This window comes from Molossus molossus, unplaced genomic scaffold (assembly GCF_014108415.1).
Source record: "Molossus molossus isolate mMolMol1 unplaced genomic scaffold, mMolMol1.p scaffold_m16_p_12, whole genome shotgun sequence".
In the NCBI taxonomy this organism is placed as follows: Eukaryota; Metazoa; Chordata; class Mammalia; order Chiroptera; family Molossidae; genus Molossus; species Molossus molossus.
This window is the reverse complement of record NW_023425347.1, coordinates 75623324-75636565: the sequence shown is the minus strand read 5'-3', so window position 1 is coordinate 75636565 and position 13242 is coordinate 75623324. Positions and strand designations below refer to the sequence as shown.

Here is a 13242-nt window from a genome sequence, read left to right as displayed (position 1 = left end):
GTCCCACAAGCTGGGCATGTGCCCTGACCGATGATCGAACCGGTGACCTCTTGGTGCATGGGTTGACACTCAACCACTGAGCCACACTGGCTGGGCAAGTGTTGGCTATTATTGTTTTTATTGTTATGGTCATGATTATCATCACTGTTCCTCCAGGACTCTTTTAGAATGCCTAGTACCACTAAGAGAAAGAGTTCTAAATTGAAAATAATTGAGATTGGCTACCATAATTGTTTCATCAGTTAAAAAGAAGAAACTTGCTGTTGGTAGCTTTGTTAAATGATGACAAAATTATTTATCTAATCACAAAATTTGCCTTGGCAAATATGGAATAGTAAGACTAACGTGGTTAGAACCAAGTTATTAGAAACCTCTCCCGTTTCTTCAAGATGATGGAAATGGCAAAATTTCTGGAAGAGTTGTACCTTGCTATTATAGAAAAATCAATAATCTGAAAAATAAAATTGCAATGGCTTGGGGACAGACAGAATGCTACTGATTAGTCTTTTTAATATTCATTTTTAAATTATATTTTTACTAGTCTAAGCCAAATTTAATTATGGATATATATATAGATATATATATATCACCTGAGAATATTTTTCCATTGATTAATTTTTTTAGATAGAGTGTGGCAAGGAGGGAGGGGGATAGAGAGAGAGAAACATCGATGTACATCAGTTGGTTGCCTCCTGCATGGCCCTGGGGCTGGGGATCGAACTTGCAACCCAGGTACATGCCCTTGACCAAGAATTAAACTCAAGACCCTTCAGTCCAAGGACCGACACCCTAACCAAACTGGCCAGGGCTAGTTACTAAGATGTTTAAGATTAGTATTAAAACTTGATACTTTCCAACCAAGCCAGGAAAGCTAGAATTATTGTGAATTATATCTGACCTTGGTTAATTTATCTGAAACCTTTGTTCTGTGAGGGACAGGGCCTAGGTAGCAAACCATCAGCCTTCAGAAAGAGATGGAAGTAGAGGTGGGAAATTTTTACACCATCCTTTTTTTTGATTGATTGATTTTAGAGAGACATGGATTTATTGTTCCACTTATTTATGCATTCATTTGTTGAGTCTTGTAAGCAGGGATAAAACCACAACCTTGATGTATGGGAACAACGCTCTAACCCAACTGAGCTACCCAGCCAGGGCTGACACTCATCTTTGTTCACTGATGTTTGATTCTTTGAAGGTCTTTGATTTACCCCTTCAAGGCCATTATAAAAGGACAGGAAAGCCCTGGCCAGTTTGGCTCAGCGGTTAAAGCGTCGGCCTGCGGTCCGGAGAGACCCGGGTTCGGTTCCCGCTAAGGGCACGTACTTCGGTTGCAGTTTGTCCTCGGCCCTGGTTGGTCGTGCGGGTGGCAGCCACTCGATGTGTCCCTTCACGTCGATGTTTCTCTCTCTTTCTCCCTCCCACTCTATCTGCACAAAAAATGGAAAAATATCCTCGGGTGAGGAAAAAAAAAAAAAGGACAGGAAAAATATTTTCAGCCTCCTTGGTTGTCATTAGTAAACAGTTCTGGGAAAGGTAGGCAGTAGCTTGGTGGTTATGGTCAGTGACATGGGAGTGGTTCAGTTTGTTCTAGGAGCTGGCCAAGGTAGGGAGAATACATACATAGAATGAAAGCTTTGTAATTCGCTCTGGCTCAAACTAGAAGCATTACTGATGAGCGAAAGTTGGGAATAGTAATAGTCATCATTATAATAGTTGTATGGGTAGTGATTGTTTGTTTTTATATTAATTGTTTTTATATGTTGTTTTTATATTAATTGTTTTGTTTGATGTTTACAACAGTGCTCTGAGGCAGAAAGTACAGGCATTATTATTCCCTTTTTATGGGTGAGAAAGTGGAGGCTCAGAGAAATTAAATGGCTTGCCCATGTAATGGCCAAGTGACACTAATAAATGGAAGGGTGGGTTTCAAACTCTGTTCTTCTTTTTTTTTTAAATTTTTTTCTTTATTGATTTTTAGAGAGTGAGGAAGGGAGAAAGAGAGAGAGAGAGAAACATTGATGAAAGAGAACATCGATTGGCTGCCTCCTGCATGCCCCCCACTGGGGATTTGGCCCACAACCTGGGCATGTGCCCTGCCTAGGAATCGAACTCTTGGTGCATGGGTCGATGCTCAGCCAGTGAGCCACATCAGCCAGGCTGCTCTTCTGAGTCTTTAAAATTACATTAAAGAAACCATTCTTGACCCTCTAGGGGCTACAACATGAACGTCCTAGTTCTCTTTGGGGAATTAGTAGCTACATTTACCATTAGATAGGAAGCATTTTGTGTAGCTTTGAGATCCTGTCCTGTTTGAAAATAAGTTTATTAATTCCTGTTTTGTATTGATTAAAATCAATAGGCTCATATGCTTTGGTAACAAAGAACAAAGATTATTTTAGACTTTTTTTTGCCTTGGTACTTAAAAAAATTTTTTCTTTATTGATTTTAGAGCGAGAGGAAGGGAGAAGGGCCTGGGATCAGGCCCACAACCTAGGCATGTGCTCTGACTGGGAATCGAACTGGTGACCTCTTGGTGCATGAGTCAACACTCAACCACTGAGCCACACCGGCCGGGTTGCCTTGGTACTTTTTACCTGAGGGAACATAAGCAGAGGCCTTGTGTACCCCACAGGTGCCACTGTTCACACAAATGTGACAGCACCCAGAGAGAAAATGTCCAGCCTCTCTGACAGACTTTCCTGACATCTCATACATGGCAATAAAGAGCCCTCTCAAGAAATGGAATGGCTAGGGGATAGAGTGGGGCAGAGTAGAAAAGTTCAAATTGTTGCTTCTTTAATTTCTGCATGTTCCTAGGTGAGTAGTTTAGCCTCTTTGAGCCTCATTTTTCTCCTCTTTAAGATGAGAAGTGTATATATATATATATAATATATATATATATATTATATATATATATATGTAACAATATTGCACATGGTTTATGGCAAAGACTAAGTAAGTAAGATCATTTAGTACAGTGCTTAACACAGCAACTACTTAGTCATTCGGTTTCTTTGGGCAAATTACTTTAACCTTTCTGAGTTTCAGTTGCTTCATCTGTAAAATAGAGATGACTATGATCTTGCCCTGCCTGCTTTTCAAGACTTCAGTGAAATAATATATAAAAGCTATAAAAGCACTGGACTTGCCCTGGCCAGTTTGGCTCAGCGGTTAGAGCATCGGCCTGCGGTCCAGAGAGACCCGGGTTCGGTTCCCGCTAAGGGCACATACCTTGGTTGCAGTTTGTCCCCAGCCCTGGTTGGTCGTGCAGGTGGCAGCCACTCGATGTGTCCCTTTCACGTCAATGTTTCTCTCTCTCTCCCCCTCCTACTCTATCTGAACAAAAAAATGGAAATATGTCCTCAGGTGAGGATAAAAAAAAAAGCGCTGGACTTGTTTTTGCTGAGATCATTAGTTCTTTTTATAGGACATCCCCCAGGAGTATGCTCAGGGAGATTATCAATATAAAGTTTCCTGTTCACCGTTCTTTGTTTTTCATTTCCCAGAGTATACTGAACAAGATTGTAATAGCAGTATCCAAATGCATTCATAGATGCATTCAAAGTTCATATTACAGCTACCCTTGATACTTATTTAAAAGCTGGACTTTTCATTATAAGTATTTCAGCTCTTCACCAAAAGCATTATAAATCCTTAATTCTGTATTATTTATTAGTATTGAGAATAGGATGAAAGAAATGCCATCCCAAGTCGATTAGTTCAACAAGTAGAGCATATACTGTGCATTGATGCCAAAGCATGTCTTTGAGAAAACAGGGTTTACACCCATGATTGAGTTAGTTTATAGTAAAATGGAAATAGCTGATCATAGAACTAAGGGAGCCTTTAAAAGCAATTTATTTATTTATTTTTTTCCAAATCTTTATTGTTGGATGTAAAATGTATTACAGATGTTCCACATTTTTCCCCCATTGACCCCCTCCTCCCCACTCCCGCCCCCCTCCCACCTTTTCCCACACTATTGTCTGTGTCCATTTGTTATGCATATAAGTTCTTTGGCTTATTTCTTCCCCCCCCCCCCAACCCCTTTCCCTTTGAGGTTTGTCAGCCTAGCAATGAGTTTGTGCTTCTTAATCCCTTCACCTTTTTCACCCATTCCCCCAACCCCCTTCCCAACTGGCAACCAATAAAATGTTCTCTGTATCTATGAGAATGTTTCAGTTCTTCCTGTTCATTTTGTTTGTAGATTCCATTGTTGATAGATATGTATTCATTGCCATTTTGTTTGTTCATACATTTTATCTTTTTCTTCAAAAAGACCCTTCATCATTTCATATAATAACGGTTTGGTGGTGATGAACTCCTTTAACTTTTTCTTGTCTGGGAAAGTTTTTGTATGTCCATCGATTCTAAATGACAGCTTTGCAGGATAGAGTAATTTTGGTTGTAGGTTCTTGGTTTTCATCACTCTGAATATTTCTTGCCACTCCCTTCTGGCCTGCAAAGTTTCTTTTGAGAAATCAGCTGACAGCCTAATGGGTACTCCCTTGTAGGTAACTAGCTGCCTTTCTCTGGCTGCTTTTAAGATTCTCTCTTTGTCTTGAACCTTTTGCATTTTGATGATGATGTGTCTTGGTGTGGGCCTCTTGGGGTTCATCTTGTTTGGGACTCTCTGTGCTTCCTGGACTTGTATGTCTGTTTCCTTCACCAAGTTAGGAAAGTTTTCTGCCATTATTGTTTCAAACAGGTTTTCGATTTCTTGCTCTCTCTCTTCTCCTTCGGGCACCCCCAAGATGCGAATGTTGGCACGCTTGAAGTTATCCCAGAGGCTCCTTACTCTATCCTCATTTTTTTGGATTCTTTTTTCTTTTTGCTCTTCTGATTGGGGATTTTTTGCTTCCTTATATTCCAAATCGATGGTTTGCTCCTTGGATCTACATACTCTATTATTGAAGCTGTGTAAATTATTCTTTATTTCAGTTAATGCCTCCTTTAATTCTAACTGTGTATCCATGATTTCTAACTGGTACTTTTTTATGCTCTTGATGCCCTCCCTAAGTTCACTGAGGTTCTCACTAAGTTCATTGAGCATCCTTATAAGCAGTATTTTGAACTCAGTATCTGTTAGGTTGCTTATCTCCCTTTCGCTTAGTTCTTTTATTGGGGTTTTGTTCTGTTCTTTCATTTGGGACCTGTTTCTTTGTCTCCTCATTTTGGCTGCCTCCCTGTGTTTGTTTCTGTGTGTTACTTAATGAGAGGTATGGGGCTCGCTGAGACCCGGTGCTGCTCGTTTGAAAGAATTTAGGAAAAACCTGAAGCAGGATCCAAGACCGGCCAATCCTATGGTTAAGCAACTGGCAACAGCTTGGGTGGGCTTGAAAGTTGGGTGGGGCGGGGCCTCAGGGAGTCAGCAGGGCGGGGCTACCAGTGTGAGCCAGGTTGCTGGAGTCCCAGATATGGCTTCTGTCTGCCGCCCCCGGGAAGGGCTCACCAAAGGAACAAAGGCCTCTGACAGCACGTTTGTCCCCGAGGAAGCCCCCTCTCCAGCTCTCGCTCCAGTGCCAAACAGCTCAGTTCTTCCCTGTGTGTCTCTGGTGCCCCTCGAGCTGCCTCCCCTCCAAGCTTAGAGGGAGAGAGTCCGATAAGTCCGTGCGCGGGCCCTTTAGGGAGCTGCCTGGGGCTCCAGCCGCTTCAGCTTCCCTGAGCCTCAGTTTCCGCTGGTTTTTCCAGCCAGAAGTTATGGGGACTTCTCTTCCTGGCACTGGAACCCTGAACGGGACACCTGGTGTGGGACGGGGACCCCTCAGTCCTCAGGAAGGATCTTCCCAGCCGCGGGATCCTCCTGATTTTTATCCACCACGCTTGGGTGTGGAACCAGCCCGTCTCGCCGCTGCGCGCTCAGCCGCCGCCCCCCCTCGCGCCGCCGCCCCTCCTACCGGTCTGGATGTAGCTGCTTTTTTTTTTTCCTTAGTTCCGTAGTTGTACGACTTCCATTCAGCTTGATTTTAGGCGGTTTTGAATGATGGTTGTTATGTAGTTTAGTTGTAACTTTGATGTGGTTGTGGGAGGACGCGATACCGCGTTTACCTACGCCACCATCTTGACCGGAAGTCTAAAAGCAATTTATTAAAACAGTGATTTTCAAACTTGAGGTACATCAGATTTATCTGGAGACTGCTGGGTCCCACTTCCAGTTTCTGATTCAGTAGGTTTTGGGGTAGATCCTGAGAATTTGCATTTCTAACACATTCCCAGGTGGTGCTACTGCTGTCCAGAGACCATATTTGAGACCCATGATATTAGACCAGTCCAGCACACTAGTAAAAATCTAAAAGATGGATAGTATCAAGTGTGAGTTAGATTGTGGGAAAACAGGAACACTCAGGTACTGCTGATGGGAGCATAATTTGGTATAAATACTTAGAGAACAATGTGATAATACTTAATAAATGTATAATTCACCAAGGATGGATCAAAAAAAAAAATGTAGAGCATAAAAAGCAAGTTGTATACATCTTGGCCAGTTTGGTCAGTGGTTAGAGCATTGGCCCAAGGACCAAAGAGTCACAGGTTTGATTCCGATCAAGGGTTACCTTGGTTGCAGTTTAGTGGTCCAGGTCTAGTGGGAGGCAGCCTCTCGATGTGTCTCTGTCTCACATCGATGTCTCTCTCTCTCTCTCCCTCCCTCCCTCCCACTCTATCTGAAGATAAATAGAAAAATATTCTCGCGTGAGGATTTTTTTTAAAAAGGGCAAATTGTACAGTATGATGTCATTTATATACATGCTTAAAAGCATGTATAAAACACATTTTTATTTATGGATTCATATATAAAAATGCAAAGCAGATTGGGAGGATACCCATAAACTATATTATAGTGCCCCAAACCCTCCAATCACAAGGATCTATATCTGAACTGGTGGGATATTGTGCTACTAGCGTAGCGTGATTGAACATTGTGTTCCTGAGGCTGCACAGAAAAAAAAAGCAATAAATTTATTCCTCTTGACAAAATGAATTTCACAAACTTAGTATCTATTGTGGGAAATCGGGTTTCTTCAGCATGTATTCCTCTTAAATTTTTTTTTTTTTTTTATCCTCACCCGAGGATATTTTTCCATTTTTTGTACAGATAGAGGGAGGGAGAGAGAGGAAGGGAGAGAGCGTGAGAAACATCGACGTGAAGGGACACATCGAGTGGCTGCCACCCGCACGACCAACCAGGGCCGGGGACAAACTGCAACCAAAGTACGTGCCCTTAGCGGGAACCGAACCCGGGTCTCTCTGGACTGCAGGCCGACGCTCTAACCGCTGAGCCAAACTGGCCAGGGCTCTTCTTAAATTTTAAGAGCTGCTTCCTCATTCAAATATCCTAGTGATTTGGTGAATATCTGGGTTCACTTTTATGCCCAAGACAAAGGGTATGCTGAGAAAGGGTTCTACTTCTATCTCAGGATTCACCTTTTCCTCACCTGGAGAAGGTACCGGTAGCCCATTCTGTCCCAACTTGGTAAGTGGACAGGACTCTCCACTTATTCCAATACTACTACTTTGTCTGACCGAAGAGATGATTTCCTTTTTAGGAAAAAGCAGTTATGGAGCTGTAAAGCCTGGTTCAGGTTCCATTTCTGACACTCAATAGCTGTGGGATTTTGGACAAGTTTCTCTCTTTTTTTTTTATCCTCACCTGAGGACATTTTTCCATTCAGATAGAGTGGGAGGGGGAGAGAGAGAGAAACACATCAAGTGGCTGCCACCCACACAACCAACCAGGGCCGGGGACAAACTGCAAGCGAGGTACATGCCCTTAGCAGGAACCGAACCCGGGTCTCTCTGGACCACAGGCCGACGCTCTAACCTCTGAGCCAAACCGGCCAGGGCAGATTTTGGACAAGTTGCTAAGTTTATTTGCTGATTTAGAAAGCCTTAGTTATGGTCTTCTGGCAAAAATCTTTTTTTCTTTAAACTACTTTTTGAGATATAATTCACATATCATATGATTCATCCTTATAAAATGTATAGGCAAAAACCTTTTTTTTTTTTTTCATTATTATTATTTTTTTTATCCTCACTTGAGGACATTTTTGCATTTATCTTCAGATAGAGCAGGAGGGAGAAAGCGGGGAAGAGAGAGAGAGAAACGTCAACGTGAGAGAGACACCTCGAGTGGCTGCCATCCACACAACCCCAACCTGGGTGGGGACAAACTGCAACCGAGGTACGTGCCCTTAGCAGGAACTGAACTCGGGACTCTCCGGTCCGCAGGCCGACGCTTTAACCGCTGAGCCAAACTGGCTAGGGCGGCAAAAGCCTTTTAACGTCTAAATTTAGTATCTCAATTGGTTTGTATTCATCTAAATGCATATTTTATACTAAATGACATAGGTCCTTATTTCTCTGTAACATGATAGTTTCTAGTACTGCTCAAATGTGAGCAAAGTATGCTTTGTTTTATAGCTTATTCTTCTCTTTGGAGGAATCCCGTATCTCTGGAGACTTTCTGGACGGTTCTGTGGCTATGCTGGCTTTGGACCAGAATATGAGGTATGTACACCCTCTTCTTAGCCTCCTTGGCTCTGAAATGATACCTGTCCTTTGTATGCACATTTCGTTGGTGAACCAGTCATTTATTCTCAGACACAAGGGAACAGGGTAATGTAGTCTCTGGTCAGGCAGCTGCTTCTCAGGAACAACTCTATGCAATGAATGGGAAAGTGTGCATTTTGTTGAACCCACACTAAGCAGGTACTCTGTGCACACAACTTAGCAGATACTTCAGACAAAAACAGACTGTGTATCTCTTCCATTGAGCTGCTTGGTTTGGCTACCCACTCTTCTAGGAACTCCAGTTTAAGGCAAAGCCTTAAACCTGAGACTTGTCACCCGTAAGGATATTGGGACACTGCTTTCTGCCTTTTCCTTAGACATTGCCAAGTCTATTTCCTCCTTCCTGGTTCCTTTTTGAAATGATGGATCTCTTCTACATATATAGGTACATTGGGCTTTAATTCAGCTCGTCTTATGTCCCTTTTCTTCATATCTTTTTCTAAAGAAGCCAAATTCTTTTAAGACCCCTTCTTCCCATGAGTCTCTGTATCTTCACAGACTCTTGCTTCTTTTTTTTTTTTTTTTTTTTTAATCCTCACCCAAGGACATTTTTTCATTTTTTGTTCAGGTAGAGTGGGAGGGAGAGAGAGGAACAGAGAGAGAGAGAGAAACATCGATGTGAAAGGAACACATCGAGTGGCTGCCACCCGCACGACCGACCAGGGCCGGGGACAAACTGCAACCGAGGTACATGCCCTTAGTGGGAACCGAACCCGGGTCTCTCAGGACCGCAGGCCGACGCTCTAACCGCTGAGCCAAACCGGCCAGGGCCAGACTCTTGCTTCTGACATGTCATATGTGGTATTGCAGTTTACTTCCATAGTCTCTGCATTGTTTCATAAAAGATTTAAGATGGTTTTATTTATTTATTTTCTTTTTCCTTTATTGATTTTAGAGAGAGAGGAAGTGAGAGGGAGAGAGACATAGAAACATTGATGAGAGAGAACATCAGTTGGCCGCCTCCTGCATGATCCCCACTGGGGATCGGGCCCACAACCTGGGCATGTGTCCTGACTGGGAATTGAACTGGCAACTTTTTGGTGCATGGGTCAACGCTCAACCACTGAGCCACACCGGCTGGACTAAGATGGTTTATATAATCATCATGACTGGGTCCTTATTCAGTTCTCACCTTAAATGTCACTTTCTCAGAGATGCTTTCCCAGACCACTCCATCTAAAATAGAATTCACCTGCCCTAGTTGGTGTAGTTCAGTTGATTGGACGTTGTCCCATGCACCAAATGGTTGCTGGTTTGATTCTCGGTCAGGGCACGTGCCTAGGTTTCCGGCTCAGTTCCCTGTAGGGGTTGTGCAGGAGGCAAAGGTAGATTTATAGTTCTGAGTACATGAAACAGAGTTTATTCTTTTTTTATTTTTATGTTTTTGTTACTCCTTACCCAAGGGTATTTGTTCCATTGATTTTTAGAGAGAGTGGAAGGGAGGGAGGAAGGGGATGGGAGAAAGAGAAAGAGAGAGAAACACTGATGTGAGAAAGACATATAGGCCCTAGCAGGATTGGCTCAGTGGTTAGCATTGGCCCAAAGACCAAAGAGTCACAGGTTTGATTCCTGTCAAGGGCACGTACCTCGGTTGCAGTTCAGTCCCTGACCCTGGTTGGGGTCCTGCAGGAGGCAACCTGTCATTGTGTCTCTCTTGCATCAGTGTTTCTCTCTTTCTTTCCCTCCCACTCTATCTGAAAACCAATTGAAAAATATCCTCCAGTGAGGATTAAAAAAAAGAAAAAAAGAAAGACACATGGATAGGTTGCCTCCCACACTCGCTGCAACCAGGGTGGGGCTAGAACCTGCGACCCTTTAGTGTGCAGGCCAATGCTCTAACCATTGTGCAGCACTGGCCAGGGCCAGAGTTTATTCTTATATTATTATTTATTAATTTTATATTATTTATTTGTATTACAACTGTAAACCTCCTTTTGCCCACCTCTGTATTCTTCACTGTTATGTCACTAGTGTCTAGAACATGCCAGTCACAGAGTAGGTACTCCATAAATATTTGTTGAATGAATGAACATAGACTGTATACATTTACGCATTAAAAATATTTCTTACTTTAATGGGACATTCTGAGATATTATTTTTGCGTTTAACAATGTTTAAGAGATCTCTTCCTGTCCGTATATATAGATTTTCGTTCTCTTTATACTTTTTTATTTTTATTTTCACCCAAGGATATGCTTTTATTGACTTGAGAGAGAGGAAGAGAGAGAGAAACATTGATGTGAGAAACATTGATCAGTAGCTTCCCACACATGCCCCGCTACCGAGCCAGGGTGATCTCTTTGATGACTATATGGTATTGGTGGTTCTTTCTTTGCACCATTCTGGTATACACAAATTTCAGTTACATGGTTTAGTTAAATAACACCAGTCCCATAACAGCATGGTTCAAATTTCAGTTATCATAGTATATTGTGTGAGTAATTATATAAAGTATAAACTTCCCTGCTAGCTCTTCAGTCCACAAATCTTTTGCAAATAATACATGCTCATAGTCATCAGTGACTATTCATGTCAGTTTTTTCAAGGTGTGTCAGTGAATGGTCACTGCACATCTATTATTCAGTTATTCATAGTGTTTGTGTGTTGCCTTCTGGTATTTCAGCTGTACATCCACATGACATTTTACAAAAATGGATAGTTAAATGGAAATTAGCTAACAGAGAAATGAAAAATGATAACATAGAAGTGAAATTCAAATCTGACATGCATGGAGTTATAGAAGAAATAGCTGACCCTGAGAATGCTGATGCCCTGCTGCCAGTAGAGAGATTTAGATCTGCAGCCAGAGGAACTCAGTGAAGGTGACCTTATTGACATAAATGAGAAAAGTGGTTTTGATGAAAAGGACGAAGATGTCCCAGAGGTAGTGTTACTGGCAAAAACTCTCACGTTAATGGGTCTCGAAGATATTTCATGACATTGAAAGCTCAAAGGGTAAAATGTTCAAAGTTGATGTAAATTTTGAGAGGGGTATGACAATTCAAGGCAGAGAAAAGATGCCCTCTCCCTATTGTAAGTTACCCAATGAGAAGGTTTGTTCAAACTACTCTTAAGTTTTTTACAAAGAAATCAAACACTAGCCCTGGCCGGTTTGGCTCAGTGGTTAAGCATTGGCCTGCAGTCCCACGAGACCCGGGTTCTGTTCCTGGTTCCCACTAAGAGCACGTACCTCGGTTGCAGTTTGTCTCTGGCCCTGGTTGGGTTGTGCGGGTGGCAGCCACTCGATGTGTCCCTTTATGTCGATGTTTCTCTCTCTCTCTCCTCTCTCTCCCTCCCACTCTATCTGAACAAAAAAATGGAAAAATGTCCTTGGGTGAGGATAAAAAAAGAAAAAGAAATAAAACACTAAGTCCTAATATTTCTAATGGTTTAAATTACAGTATGCTAAGTGAATATTATTTTTATTATTTTTCATATTACATATTTAGAACTGACAGGAGATAGGCAAAAATTGTAAAGCTCACAAAACAATCATCATTTTTTATATTGATTATTGAGATGTGTTGATAAACTAGGGGGAATGAGGGTTGTTTCAGAAGACTATGAATGCCCAGCTGGTGTGGCTCACTGGTTGGGCGTTGATCCATGCACCAAGAGGTCACTGGTTCAATTCCCAGTCAGGGCATATGCCCAGGTTGTGGGCCCAATCCCCAGTGGGGGGGGCATGCAGGAGGCAGCCAATGGATATTCTCTCTCATCAATGTTTCTGTCTTTCTCTCCCTCTTCCTCTCCCTCTCCCTTCCTCTCTCTCTAAGATCAATAGAGAAAAAGGAAAAAAAAAAGAAAGAAATATCTAATTTAAAAAAAAAAGAAGACTATGGATGAGCAAATGCAAATGTCTTGATTTGCAAATCTTTTAACTGTCTGTATGACTTCAGGTAACTTTCATACAGCGCTGTGTAATAAAAGAGGAACTGTTTTGTTGTCTCCTTCTCTGGCAAGTAAACTTTGAGGGTGTAGATGATGTTTCAGACCTTGTGTTACCCATAGAATCAAGCACATTGCTTGAGATCTAGTAAGTACTCAGCAATTACTCATTAATTTATTCACTAATAGTTCATTTTAAGAATGAATTAAGCCCTGGCCAGTTTGACTCAATGGTTGGAGTGTCGGCCTGCGGACCAGAGAGTCCTGGGTTTGGTTCCCACTAGGGGCAAGTACCAAAAAAAAGAAGAAGAAGAATGAATTAATATTACATGGTAAAAACTGTCATTTTTTTCTTTCTTGTGTTTAGATCACTCAGTCCTTGGTGTTTCTACTGATGGCTACACTTTTCAGTGCATTGACTGGTTTGCCATGGAGTCTTTATAATACTTTTGTGATTGAAGAAAAACATGGTTTCAATCAGCAGGTATAATAGAGAATGCAAATATTCTCTTTTAAATGTGAAGACCTTTTGTGCTCTTATCTTCTGCTAGTAACAGTTGAAACATAATTTGCTGTTTTAGAGCATGAATTAATTGAGAAAATGGAACTATATATGGTAAAGATTGTAGTTTAGTCTTGCCATAAACTCTTCTAGCACTAATGTCTAGTGTTTTTCAGCTAATAACATTTAAATGAGTTTATTTTAAACTGTAAAATGTAGGACATTTACTTATTGTCTTAGGTTACCTAGTGTCATATAATATAGTCTCACTGCCTTTTAAT

General features: G+C 41.7%; 1 protein-coding gene across 3 annotated transcripts in view; it reads left to right on the top strand.

Moving 5' to 3' along the window:
- Positions 1-13242, top strand: part of ZMPSTE24 (zinc metallopeptidase STE24) — a 48100-nt gene that overhangs the window by 6486 nt on the left and 28372 nt on the right. For all 3 annotated transcript variants that reach the window (XM_036257183.1, XM_036257182.1, XM_036257184.1), the window contains exons 3-4: positions 8422-8508; positions 12827-12943. In XM_036257183.1, the coding sequence (XP_036113076.1) occupies positions 8422-8508; positions 12827-12943 (204 nt within the window). The remainder of the gene's footprint in view (positions 1-8421; positions 8509-12826; positions 12944-13242) is intronic.